Source organism: Bolinopsis microptera, chromosome 1 (genome assembly GCF_026151205.1).
Source record: "Bolinopsis microptera isolate Bmic1 chromosome 1, MBARI_Bmic_1.0, whole genome shotgun sequence".
In the NCBI taxonomy this organism is placed as follows: Eukaryota; Metazoa; Ctenophora; class Tentaculata; order Lobata; family Bolinopsidae; genus Bolinopsis; species Bolinopsis microptera.
The window spans coordinates 3,318,709-3,332,809 of record NC_087072.1 but is presented as its reverse complement, the minus strand read 5'-3'; the positions used below and the strand labels follow the sequence as shown (position 1 = coordinate 3,332,809).

The 14,101-nt window shown below is 40.0% G+C and overlaps 1 protein-coding gene across 1 annotated transcript; it reads right to left on the bottom strand.

Annotated features, from left to right (window-relative positions):
• Positions 1–4,390: 4,390 nt before the first annotated feature.
• Positions 4,391–13,304, bottom strand: LOC134820935 (putative Polycomb group protein ASXL3). The gene is made up of 8 exons (XM_063831606.1): positions 13,212–13,304; positions 9,995–10,025; positions 9,738–9,874; positions 9,361–9,555; positions 9,148–9,254; positions 8,869–8,942; positions 8,432–8,537; positions 4,391–8,295 (listed from the first exon to the last, which is right to left on the bottom strand). Exons 4-8 carry the CDS (start codon positions 9,526–9,528, stop codon positions 6,210–6,212), a joined length of 2,541 nt encoding a protein of 846 aa, XP_063687676.1. The 5' UTR covers positions 9,529–9,555; positions 9,738–9,874; positions 9,995–10,025; positions 13,212–13,304; the 3' UTR covers positions 4,391–6,209.
• Positions 13,305–14,101: the final 797 nt, after the last annotated feature.

Here is a 14,101-nt window from a genome sequence, read left to right as displayed (position 1 = left end):
CAATTTTGAACCATTATGAGCAATTTTGGGATACAATTCATTTCCGTTCATTTCCGTTCATTCTCTGAACCTGGGTCATTTTGTGCGACTTTCGATGACCTCTAGGCCTAGCTTATGACACTATCTATCATAGAAAACCGAATTGGGGGTTCCCAGCCCTTACGTTATAAGTCTCATATTGAAATGACACACATGCGCCACCTATTGATTTACATGATAAACCTGCTAGCGCATGTGTATCATTATTTTTTTTGACACACATGCGCTACCTAGGAAGCGCATGTGTATCATTATTTTTTTTTGACACACATGCGCTAGCAGGTTTATCGTGTAAATCAATAGGTGGCGCATGTGTGTCATTTCAATTTGAGACTTATTACGTAAGGGCTGGGAACCCCCAATTCGGTTTTATATGATAGATAGTGTCATAAGCTAGGCCTAAAGACCATCGAAAGTCGCACAAAATGACCCAGGTTCATAGAATGAACGGAAATGAACGGAAATGAATTGTATCCTGAAAGTGCTCATAATGGTTCAAAATTGGTCTGAAGGAGTTTTGGTTGTAACCATGTCATAACCATGTCATAACCATGTCATAACCATGTCATAACCATGTCATAACCATGTCATAACCATGTCATAACCATGTCATAACCATGTCATAACCATGTCATAACCATGTCATAACCATGTCATAACCATGTCATAACCATGTCATAACCATGTCATAACCATGTAAGAAAAAGGCGTCATAGCCATGTCACAAGCTGACCACTATGATTGCATTAACAATAAAGCGTTATTCTAAAAATAATTATGAATTATAACCGAGAAAACACGTTTACTTTTTCATTATTCTTATTTTGTAAATATGCTGTAATTATTTTGTAATCCTCACGCAGTACAGGCAATTACGGACAAAAGAAACAATGTTTTATATTATTAGTCTTAGAAGACTGATCAGCGCATCAAATAATGTTTTTTGCTAGATCGGCGCGATGCACAATTTATTAACTGGGCCGTACTGCCAGCTAACTGTGACATGTAAAATATTGACGTTGTTTTTATTCGTTCGTAAATGATAAACGGTTGCGGAATGACATTGAAAAGGCACAGGCTGAGCGCCGCCCAGTAACACAGACATTTCGCTTCGAAAAGAAAGTTGCGCGTGTTACTTCGAACAAATTTAGACAAGCATCATCCGTCGACGTACTATACCGGCGAGTTCAATTTCCAATCCTTTCTTTAACGGGTGATACTTGTAGTCGTAAAATATTTGCTTCAAATATTAATCAGGACCGTCGACGAGTCCAACTCGGCGCGCGTCCTGGTAGGTTATAAACCTACAAGTCACGCGTCGCGATCCTCATTTGTATTTCATTTCGCCCCCGCTATACCGCGCGTGGCGAAAGCCACGATACGACCGCGCAGCCCACAACGAAGGGCTGAGGCGGTAATAAATTTACCGGATGGTGCAGGGAAACTGGTAAAAACACGACTTTAATCTTACATTAATTGTATAAAATTCTAATTTCAGGTAAACAAGCAAAGTTTGTTTTTAATTATTACATATAACTATTACTATTAGTTGACGGATGTTACTCGTTTAAATTTTTCGATTCGAAGTTTACTGGGCCGCGCTCAGCCTCAAGCCTGTCATTCCGCCGAATTTATATGATTATGAACATATAATACACAAATTAAGTGCACAAGTAAGTAAGTAAATAATTCGTGCTAGGCATGTAGCACCCATTACGGTACGGGTAACCACTAACCATCCATTGAGTTTTTGCTTTTTCGCTTTGCATAGCAGCTCAGCGAGGTCCGCAGGGGTGCCGGGTGCATTTTGCCTATATCTAACGACAAACAAGGTGGCCTTACCACTTACGACGAGAAGCATTATTGGATCGATGCGCGGCAAGCTTGCTAGCTTTGCTACGAAGTATCCCGAAACGGGTTAGTCCATTATCATTTATAACAATAAACACATTGTTGTTGGCACTTGGCAGTTGGCTTGATACATGAATTGCATTTCGATCTTCGCGCATGATCCCAGGACACAGAAGCTCGCCTGTCATGCGTCGGCGTACACGCTTCAATATGCAATACTTGGCGGCGCTCAGCCTGTCATTCTACCGCACGCGCAGCAGGCAGCTTCATTCCTCCATAGCTCCATTCTCCAATGAGTATGTTTATAAATATTATAGCTTGTAGCACGATGCGTTACTGTGCCGCGCCGCGCATTCAATTATTGATTATGCTTCTTGCAACGCTAAATCGGTGAAATGCGCTACTGTGCCTCGCCGAGCTGCGATGAATTGACATCGTCAATTAACATTATAGCCTGTGCAGCACCAGTACACGCGCTTTAACCTAACCATGTGCTTTCGCGCCACTGCAGCGTGCAGGCGCGCTCGTTTCACACGGGAGGCGAGCGGAGATGAGTTTAAAGATAAAATAGAGATAAGGATAAAATACATATATAAATAGACAAAGATAGCGATTAGAATATTAAATAGAGATTTTACAGCATGCAATTTTACAAAATGACACACATGGGCCACCTAATGATATACATGATAAACCTGCTAGCGCATGTGTATCAAAAAATTTTTTGACACACATACGCTACCTAGGAAGCGCATGTGTATCATTATTTTTTTTGACACACATGCGCTTCCATAGTTGTATACCTGCTGTTGCTCTAACCAGAGCCCTCTCGCTTGCGGTAGCGCACGACCGCCGAAACATAACGGGTGATACTCGTATAATATCTGTTCCATCTGACCGTCGACGAGTCCAACTCGGCGCGCGTCCTGGTAGGTTGTAAACCTACAAGCCGAAACAAGCGCGACCGCCGAAACAAGCGCGTCACGCAGTACGCGTATACACATGGCTATGTGAATACCTGCTGCGCACGAGTGCGTGGCTGTATTGTTGATTGTGACCGGCACTATAGTATCATTGTAGGTTTATAACCTACCAGAACGCGCGCCGAGTTGGACTCGTCGACGGTCCTGAAACAAATATTTTACGAGTATCACCCGTTAATATCATGGCCACTTAGTGGAACGACAATTGGGGTCACGACTTGATTTGTATAATTAAGTGCATTTATTGATTCTGAATATATTAAAAATTTGATCTCGATTCATGAAGTTTTTGATATACGTTGCATGCCACTTTTCGCGCGCGAAGCCGAAGGATACGCAACATGTATCATTAATTGACGATGTCAATCCTTCGCATCTCGCCGATCTGCTGCTGTGGTTGCGAGAAGCATTATTTGATGCGCGCGCGACCCAGTAGTGCATCGCGCTACAACATGTATCAATGAAGTTTAAAAGAAGTTACTGCAACGCGCGCAATTTGGGGAGTCTGCTTTCTGTTGGGATATAACCTGCTATGACGGATGATACTCGTCTAAATTTCTTCGAAGTAGCGCGCGCCGGTCTAGTCCATTATGAAACTGAATGGTACAAACTAGATTAGCAAGCTAGATAAACAATAAACTTTCTACGCTTAAGCTTAGTCACTCACTTAATTTATTGCTACTTACTGGTCCGCGCTCAGCCTGTCATTCCGCCTAATCTCTATTATTTATGAACATGATAGCCTGAGGTCCCTTGTAGCGCGGTGCGTTACTGTGCCGCGCCGAGCTGGACTCGTCGACGGTCCCAATATATGGAACAGATATTTTACGAGTATCACCCGTTAACGCGCACTCAATGAGGCTTCTCACAGCGCTAGATCGGCGAGATGCGCTACTGTGCCTCGCCGAGCTGCGATGAATTGACAGCGTCAATTAAGAGGTCCCTTGTATCACATCGTGACCCCCACTGCCCACGGTCGTTTCCACTATAGTAAAGTTTCAACGATACAGGGGGAGCCGCGCACTCGTGCGCGGCGGGTCATACAACGTATGACAAGAGGTCCCCAGGTAAATTGCTACACGTTGTATACTGTATAGGGGTCGTTCACATAATTATTACGTAATCACATTTTGAACAATTTCAAAAAGTGATTACGTGGGGGGGGGGGGGGGTAAAAATTGTCTAGATTGTTAATGGACTGACCCGGTCGGCCGGTCGCGATCAAAAGGGGTTGCAGCGTCTGTCAATAAATCTGGCCTCCAGCTCATTTCTACTGTGTTTTCCGTGTAGATAATGATATAAACCTTGTCTATTGTTTATGGGCTGACCCGGTGAGCGCTACTTCGTAGTACTTTATGGTGCTGAATCACTTAAGGGTGATACTCGGAAGATATTTGTTCCAAATATTACCGTCGACGAGTCCAACTCTGTAATTTTCATACCGAAACCGTATTTTAGGGACCGGGGTTTTTTTACGGATTTACTGATAACACTCAACACAAAACGAGTAATACCAGTTTCTGATTTTGAAGACATAACCAAATACTCCAAATTACAACACAAATTTCAAATAAGTCTGTATCTAGTATGGTCTCTAAACTATACTGTTACAGCTAAATCAATTTGGTGTAGCAAGCATGTATTCGTATCAAACATTAGAAAAATAGAACTTAACGAATCTTTGCATAATATCAATGTCTAAATATAGGACACGGAACTGGTGCCTGATTCTCGTTGTTAGGAGTATGTTCAATCTCAAATTAATAATATAATGGCATCAATATACATCGTTAGGTTATCTTCGGCCGGAAAACAATTCAAAGCTGTCGCTACCATTTTATCAATAGCACAGAGATCATAAAGAATTGGTTCAGTACGTTCAGATCAGCATCAGACCCAGAAATGATTTAGAGAATTTGGGGGAAATTTTAAATTGTCCTTTTCAGTAAAGCGGTATTTGCATTTCAAAAATTTTCAAAAGCTGGGACAAATTAGGCATGGGGCAAAGGAGGCTAGCTCATAGAACAAATGAACAGGTAGGAGTGGTCATTATGGCATGCAACCCATTGCAATTGGTAAAAATAGTATCTGACAAACCAACTGCTGATCTAATACTTGAGAACACAATTTATATTTCAACAGAGCAGTGTACAATTACCCAAATTATATTTCGAAATTATCCTCGGTAATTAATTTGACAGCTTTAAGTGATAATCACCCCCTTTTCTTGGTGTCTTCAGCAAACAGAATAGAATTAAAAGTTGGTTTTGTCAGTAAATCTAAATGGAAATTACACTAGATTAAAAGAAAATCCTAAGACCGAAAGGACGGTTAAGATAACTCGATAAGATTAAAAAACTAAACTTTTGAAAATCAATAAATATTTCAAATTCAAGCGAACCCAAATTTAGACCCAAATAATCACATAACATTAGGCAGAACTTACTTTTTGTTTTAGAAAAAAGATAAGACTATCCCTAGATTTCGGCCTTCACTCAGCAGTGAAACGATAACAATCACAGTGTCATGCATCATGTAAAAATATTGAAATGCGAACATTTCTGATCCTGATTTTCCATACTATAAGACCATCAGATTCTGATACAAGAAAAAAAGAAATCAATGTAAATTTTAAGAGCATTTGTGTATTCAAACGTGAGCTTGAACTAAACACGTTGATAACATGATAATTGATTAATTATAAGGGTAATTTTTTGGAAACAACCATAACAAATTTAAACACAAAATTTCATAAGCTTTCCTCCTAAAACGAGTAATGTCATGCAGTGACCTGGCATGCGCTAAGAGCCACGTCTAATTCTAAAAATGGAAACATAATATCCACTGACTGATCATGAAAACATGTCAAAAAATCTCCTGACCCCCTTGTAAACAAAACATAAATATATATATATCGTATCAATTCGGCGGGCACGCTGGGGGGAAAGATCTTCACCCAATGTATCCTACAATCAAAGCATATTTGTTATGTACAAAATATATATCATCACCAGACTCGCTGCAGTGAAAAGAAGATTATCAGAAATTAACTTGTTAGTAATAACTAATTACTCTCCGAGGGCTATTCGGGCTTATCTTTCTCGAGCAAAAATAACATCATCAAAATAGTTAAGGGACCCAATATTCGATGCGAGAAGTCTTGTGGAACATGCCTTCCTATATCGAAAGTCGGGCGTTTGAGTCCCCAGCTTATACACCAATTATATATCCTATGCTGTACAATATTTAAAATTACCAATAGTTTATAGAAGTAACTGCTTCAACATGATGTCCAAAACCAGACAAGTTGCTTAGTAGTAGCGGCAAAAAGAATGATCAATTGAACTTGAAAAGAGCTCCACAATTGCTGCACAGAATATTGGAGCAGGTGGAATGGGAGAGATGGTAGCACTTAGTGCAGAAGAGCATGGGAGCGGTGGAACACACGCACTCCCCTGGGCTGCCCTTCACTACGTAGCAGCAGTGGTTTCCGCTACTCAGATTAGGGTATTGGGAGGGCGGGGATGGCATGTCCGTGTACCGCCGCTGGTTTATCTTGGCTTTCAGCGCACTCCTTATACTCTCACTGCTGTCGGACCGAGAGTAGGGGGGTGGTTGTCGTGATGAACTTGACGGCTTTGCAGATTTCAAACTAGGGTCCTTAACAACAGGTATAGACTTGTGAGCTGGCGTCCTTTGAGAACCACTGTCTAACACTATCATGGGTTGGTGTTCCAAGGGAGCCTTCGTCAGTTTTGGAAGAGCTTGGGTTTGCTGTTTTTCTCTCATGTTTTTTACCAGGTTCTGTGTTTGCTCGACAGGTATGGAGCTTGTTTTGATCCCCTTTTCAGCAAGAAGTTGCTGTTGGAGCGATATTCTCCGTAGATCCGTTTCCTCTTCGCTGTACATTCCGTACAAATCCGGACTGTACCCGCCACCTAAATATGGTGGTATTTGACTGCTGGGACCTCCTTGATCCGCGTAGTAATAATTGTTTTTCGATTTACGCTTCTTAGACTTTTGCTTCTTTGAGAGAAGAACATTTTCTGGAGGTAAAACGATGTCCTTCTTAGGAATTCTCAGGGTAAGTTTTTCTCTTCGCTCCGTGTCGGTTCTAGGGGAGGAGGAGGTTGACGAGCTAGCACTCGGTGAATTGTAAATATTCAGAGGATTGGAAACATCTAAACCGTTTTGTCGGGCAGGTGGTGCTGGTGTTGGTGGTGGATCCACTTTCTTGGCTTTCGGTTCCGGGATTTTCAAATCAACTTTGATCTCGTTCATGATATTAAGAGAGATATCGTCAGAAACAGCAAGTTTTGTCACTGTCTCGAAGGGCATCTCGTCAGATGGTTTGACCGAAAAAACTGGTTCCTCAGGGTGCTTCTCGATCTTGATATCACAGGACTTTTCATTGATAAAGTCGCAATTCAGTTCAGGATCATCTAAATCACCTAGGGAATGGCGCTTCTTTTCGACACCATAATCACTCATAATCGAATGGTCCAGATCTAACTCCAGATCCAAGTCTCCAAGATATTTAGAAGGCGGACTTTTGATAGGTGAAATTGGAGTTTCAGAAACTTCATGCTTCATATAAGAAGCTTTGATTGGTGAAACAGGAGTTTGGGAAACTTCAGGCTTAACATACGTATCATTCCGATTAATGATATGTGGCACAACCACTGCTTCAGTTTCCACAGTTTCTTTCTGGCCGCCCATTGTGATAACCAGTTTTATTTTACCAACGCTTGAACCCTGCTCAGAACTATTTTGATGTTCCATTCGAACTTTCTTGGGTGATTCTGGAGGGGTTATTTCTTCTCGAAAATCAAGATTTAACGATGCCTCCACCAACTCAGAGTTCGTTTCAGATGATATAGGACGATCAAGATGTTCAGGATCAGCTGTAGCAATATCACTTACTGAAGGGACTTCTTTTGAATCTTCTTTTTCGAGTGTTAAAGATTGATTTGATTCCTGAGGTGGGTCAGAAGTCTCTCCACAAAAATTATCATTTGTTTGTGTCCTCGCTTCCTCTTCAAAAAGAATGCCAATCCCGGCTTCTATCATAGAATTTTCAGGACTCTCGGGTTCCTCTAGCACATCTGAATCGAAACCACCAACTGAATGAGTCTGATGGACCTTTTCTTCTAACTCGAGCTTTTCGGGACCCTGATCGATTTCATGATCTGGGGTGAGAATGTGGAGATCCTTATCAGTAATATCGGGGTTTAACGAGTGTGACCGGTCGTGTTCTGAGCCGTCTGATGTTGGAGGAGTTAGAGTTTCTTGTAAGGGGTCTGGAGTCGGAGCGATGAAAAAAGTGGTGGGAACTAGAGCCAGAGCTTCTTTGATGCTGTCCTCAAAAGGTTCGTGCCACTGCCGCAACCTTGACTTGCTGCTCCGTACTTCTTCCGTTCGCCTAAAATAACCATATTATCAATATTTAAACACTATACCAGGATTGTAATACCGGAAACGGAAATCCTAATCCTTACCGCAGACGTTATGAAAAAACGTAATACTTGATTAGTTATTGATTAGTTAACAATACTTACGAGAATCCCCAGACATCCTCGAAGAAGGTTTCCTTCCAAGGGTCTCTAGAAACCTGTTTATCAGCTTCAGCTTTAATCTTGGCAGCGAATTCAACCGACAACTCTCCTAAATGGTATAATCTAATGGAAAACTGAAAGATAGAAAAGCACCTCTTTGGTTCATTATAATTGATTATGTTTGAAAATATTTCGCATCATGACTGAGGCGTGGTCAATGAGAAAATAATCACACCTTAGTCACCAAGTCTAGGAAAGCATTGGCAATTTAATCAATCAATGATTTAATGTAATCTACCGATCATTGACCTTGGTTCATTATAAAATATACAATACAGTTACAATAATATGAACTTCATAGAAATCGGTGAGTGACTGGTGATCAAATAACAAAATGACCGTGTCGAAGGTTTGAATAAAGTTGAAGCTGCACTGCTTACCTTTGCCGAGTTTGTCCTGCCACTCACGGAAGTAGGAAACAAAGAAGGAGTTGGTGAGAGCAGTCGGTGCCAGTCTGGAGAATAGACTTATCAACCATCACAATACAAGAGTGTCAGGGAATACATATTAACGATTCCGAGTTTAGGGCCGTGTATAAGAACAACATGGGCTTCGTCCTGGTCTAGTATACATAAAATGGCTTTATTATTACAAATCATTGTCCGAGATTACGTCAACATGGCCCCAGATCACCGCTAAGGACACGAAAATACACCTACTTCAGATTGTTACGTTCTTTTCTGACGTCCGAGGAGGGCAGTAAAGAGGCGAGGTAACGCTGCTGGCACTTGGACAGGTTCATGAACTCTTCCATGTTCAGACACTTCTGAAAATCACATTTGTAAACTATCTTCGTCACTAAATATAGTCAAACGTTTCGTACAAGGGCGGGAAAAGAAAACGTTTCCTAAGAGTTCTAAAGTGCGACTAACCTTGGCGATGCCGTCATATTTCATGATGTCGCTGTTTCCATTGAGCATTTCCTGCACAACAGCTCTGGTTTCCGAGGAGGGTTGTACTGTGGAGTTAACAGCTTCCTTCAGGAGAATAGATGATTTTACAGAGGACCTCGAAACTGAAACAGCCGGCTTTGTTCGCATCCTTTTGTTCTTGCGGGCATGGTCAAACTGAAAGAGTCAAAACTTAGTAAGACTGCGGGTAAAGAGCCCGAAATTCGGGAAATTTCCGGCACCGGTCTGATTTGCTAGCTTTGAGAGTCAAATTCTTAGCAACCTTTACACAGAAAACGCTGAAGGGCCCAGAAAATAATTGGAAGTGCAAATAATTATCATAAGGAAATGTAACTGACGCTATGTGACGAGTAAGGAGAGTAGCTGACTTTCTCCTCTTTTGCATGGATCAACGAATCTGAGTCCACGAAGTCGTCAGATATTGCTTTTGCTTTCTTTCTTTGAGGTAGCTGCCTTTTGTTCGCACAGATGTTGTCTGCAATCACAATTAAATTTACCCAAATTTAATCGGAGTTCGATAATAATACAATCGATATTTAATTAATTCTGGAGATACAAATCGTGGGTATATTTAAAGCGAATCTGAACAGCTTACCGTGGGTAAATATAGACGCCTTGTGGTTGTCCTGGAAGAATAAAATTATTGGGATAATTTTTAGTGGTGTTTCAGTTGTCTCAATACACTATACTACGTCATGGTTGATGGTAACATCTAAGGAACACTTATTGTAGGTTGCGTAATGATCTAAGAGGATATATAGGGTGCTAATCTTGGGTTGGAGTGAAGTAATAACAGGTAATGTCATTCATGATTCAACCGCTCATAAAATTGAGGAAATTCTGCAAGAGCGACGGGATATCACATCTTGGATCAGCGTCAAGAAAATTTTTATGTCATTATAATTATTTTGAGACACAGAAAATGCTGAAAGCAGTGCAGTTTGTTTACGAGTGACTAGGATCGATGCTGAAATTATTTGGTCTACGCGCACGCGCGCGTACAAGATTTGGACAGGCCTCTGAAGGACCGCTATGGGGATATCGACAAACCACAAAAGGCTGGAGGCTGAGCAAGCAAATTGAATAATATAGTCATTTCCATCAACAACTGATGGCATGGTGTACAACTAATAAAACAAATATTTAATAAAACAAATATTTATTTTTACGGCACAATCAAACAATATCAATAATAAATAAATCAGGGGAGGTTTGAAGAGGTTTCAAGTGCCGAAGGCCACTGCTTATCTTTAGGATTTGAGAGTGACCTGTGCTTGAAACCCCCTCAACCATCCACTACGTCAATATAATACTTATTATACAAATATAGAAAAATATAATTATCTAAGCTAAAATTGCTTATTGGTCTAGTTTGGTGACATAGGAGAGCCCAGTTGAGTTTTAGTTTAGGTTTATGTTTTAAATCATAGTTTGAAAGGTTAGCCATGTTTCATGGCAGAGAGAGATATCATGTGTGCAGAGCCGTACCAGATGTAGAATTTGAGATATAATATAGATTAGTTACCATATATTAGGGTCACCTCGATTTTGGAGGGATAGCAAGTGCTTTTTAAGGTTAGATTTAATAATACCTGACGAGGCTGATAAGTCTGAATTTTTGGAAGAACCCGGGATTATTATCCCATCTACATTAGCATCACATATTTCGAATACATAGGGGATGAGATCATTCCATATTTTCGTAGAGGTGTACAAGAAGTTCTGTTGGGAGATATCTAACCTCAGTAATGGGACAATCAGACGAAGTTTTTCATTTCTAGGACAGAACTTGAAAAGATCTTTAATCGACTGGGGGACATCAAATTTAAGAATTTTGAATAGCTCCATAAATGTATGGTACATGTGCAGATTCTCCAGGTTCATAATTTTCTGCTCAGTAAATAGCGGTTTAGTGTGTTCAAGACAGTAGTTCTTTTTAGCCATATGTTCGTTATAAGTTCTTGAACGTGCACAGGTTAAGTAGTATTCTTTATGATCAAAATTGGGAATGTTACCAAATAGCAGTCGTATACATCGTTTTTGAATAGCAAAGATTTTATTCAGCTTATGCATGTTTAGGGATCCCACCCCAGCAACTTATACAATAGCTAAGATGTGACATAAAAAGAGCATTGTATAGTTTCAAATATTCAGATTTGGGAATGAATTTGCAAATTCTCTTAATCGATACAATACTGGAGTTCAGCTTTAAAGATAAATGATTAAGATGTGGTTCCCAACATAGCTGTTCGTCTATTATCACCCCAAGAAATTTTGTACATTGAACTTTTTCTAGCTTTTTGCCATCTATTGAAATCGTTAGATTCCTGTTAAAGGGCCGTGTTCTAGCACAGGTCTGTGTTGCTCTTGACAAACCTGGCTGAAAATGCATAAAAACAACTTTTCCCTGCATTTATATGTAACTTGTTAGACTCCATATAGTTACTGACCTGTTTCATTACATGATTAGCTTTTCAAAAGCTTCATGTGCTGAACGACCTATCACAAAAATATTTGTATCATCAGCAAACAGGACAAATTCAGCCAAACTTGAGGAGCTCACAATATCATTTATATAAATCAGAAATAGTAGAGGTCCTAACACTGACCCCTGGGGTACACCATACTCAACTGAACACTTGTCCGATTTTTCAGTTTGAAAAGAAGTTACTTGGCTACGGTTTGTTAGATAGCTAGCAAGAGTTTTTAGTGCAATAACCTCTTACTCCATAGTGTTCAAGTTTATGCAGGAGTTTATCGTGCTCAATTGTGTCAAATGCTTTACTTAGATCAATAAATATTCCAATTACATGATTTTTTCTGTTCAATCTCATTAAGTATTTTATTGACAGAATAGTTTACGGCATGAGATGTTGAGTGTTGTTTCTAAAACCAAATTGTCGATCATAAATCACGTTCATAGCACTGAGGTAATTATATAACCTATTATAAATTATTTTTTCAAGTATTTTGCCAAATATCGGTAATGTAGAAACAGGTCGATAGTTATCAAGGCATCGTGAGTCTCCTTTTTTTATAAATTGGTGTAATAGAGCCCGTTTTAAGCTTGTTTGGAAAGACCCCATTGTCCAAGAACCAATTAAGAATCTAGAGATATGACCAGACAGATAATTTACACTCTTTTTCAAGACTTTAACAGAGATATCACTTGCCTTCCCATTTTCAAGGCTACCAATAATTTTACTTATCTCTTCCTCGTCACAGGGGCTGAGAAAAAAAGAGTTCACTATTCTTTCTCTGCCCTTGAGGTATTGTTTAAACTTCGTTTTATTGAAATTGCCATCAGATGGTACAGAAGATTGAACTTTTGAATTAAGATTACGAGCAATAGACGAGAAGTAGATGTTAAATCCGTTGGCAATCTCACGGCGTTCAGTTACAATTCTACCATCAATTAAGAATGATGCTTTTATATCTTTTTTAGATTTACCCCTGAGTTCGTTGATCAATTCCCAGGTTTTTTAAATATTTCCTTTAGCAAGTTCAAATTTTTTCCCATAGTGGGCTTTTTTCGCAGATTATATAAGTCTCTCACTACTGCGAGGTGAGAGACTTACTGCCTTTCAGCATGATCCAGAAGAGAAAAGATTCAATAACATTGACTTCCCTTCATTCACAGGTAAGTTTGACTAATAATCTGATGCCGTTTATCTACATTCTACACAGTATTGAAGATTGTCATACTGAACCAGGCCATCTTCTATTTTGGAGATTCCTTGTAATCTTCTAGAAAAAGCTTGTAGTAAAACGACAATATTCTCCTAACTAATAAGGAAATCCCGGAACATAACCTGCCCAGACGAAAATGGCACCCCAACCAAAGAAGGGTCTTCTAGTATGCTGCTGCTATTTCACGAGTATTCGTTCACAAGAAACATCTAATATAGATTAACATTAACTTCAAGTCTTATCAAACCGAAAAGTGGAAAGTAACTAAAGGGGTTCGAAAGGGCGGCTAAAATTAGGGCATTACAAGAGAAGCAATGAGCTATAATGGTAGTAAAACAATTGTGGAGGGGAAAAAGGGAGCAAGAAGATACTGTGTAATACAGCCACTAGAGAGGGAGCATGTTGTTTCCCCAACATACCCCTCTTAATGGCACTAGTGTAACTTAACGTAAACTGATGTTAAGTTCTCATCTTTCTATTACATTTGATAAGAACACTTTAAACAGGCCTACAGCCTCATGATACCTTGCTTTATAAATAGTTCTTATTATATACTGGGGGGGGGGGGGGGGGGGGGGGGGATCATGAGTAATCCCCCCCCCCCCCCCCCATATACTAGATTTACTTCCATTAAGTGTGGTACAAGGCTGGAGATATTGTTTTGGACCACTTTTTGACGGGAATGGTTGCCCTTCTCTAAGACATCTCTATTAGGGAATGTACAAATAGTTGTGATGTCATGACGTTTTATTCGAAGCAATAACTGCACTGTTACAATAAGTGACGACTTTCACGGCCTCCTATGTGCAAAGATTGCGAAACGCATCGGGTGTGCCTTGCAGGATATCTTTATCCTTATATAAAGGAAATTAGGGAGACCAAACCATCACTAAATGTTAAAGTAGGATTTATGCCTCAAACTTATGATGGTGAAAAAAGGGGAAAAAACCCGATTAAATTTTCATGGTTAAATGCCATGAGAAAAGGGTAGCTTTTAAATCGGTTTGGGGCA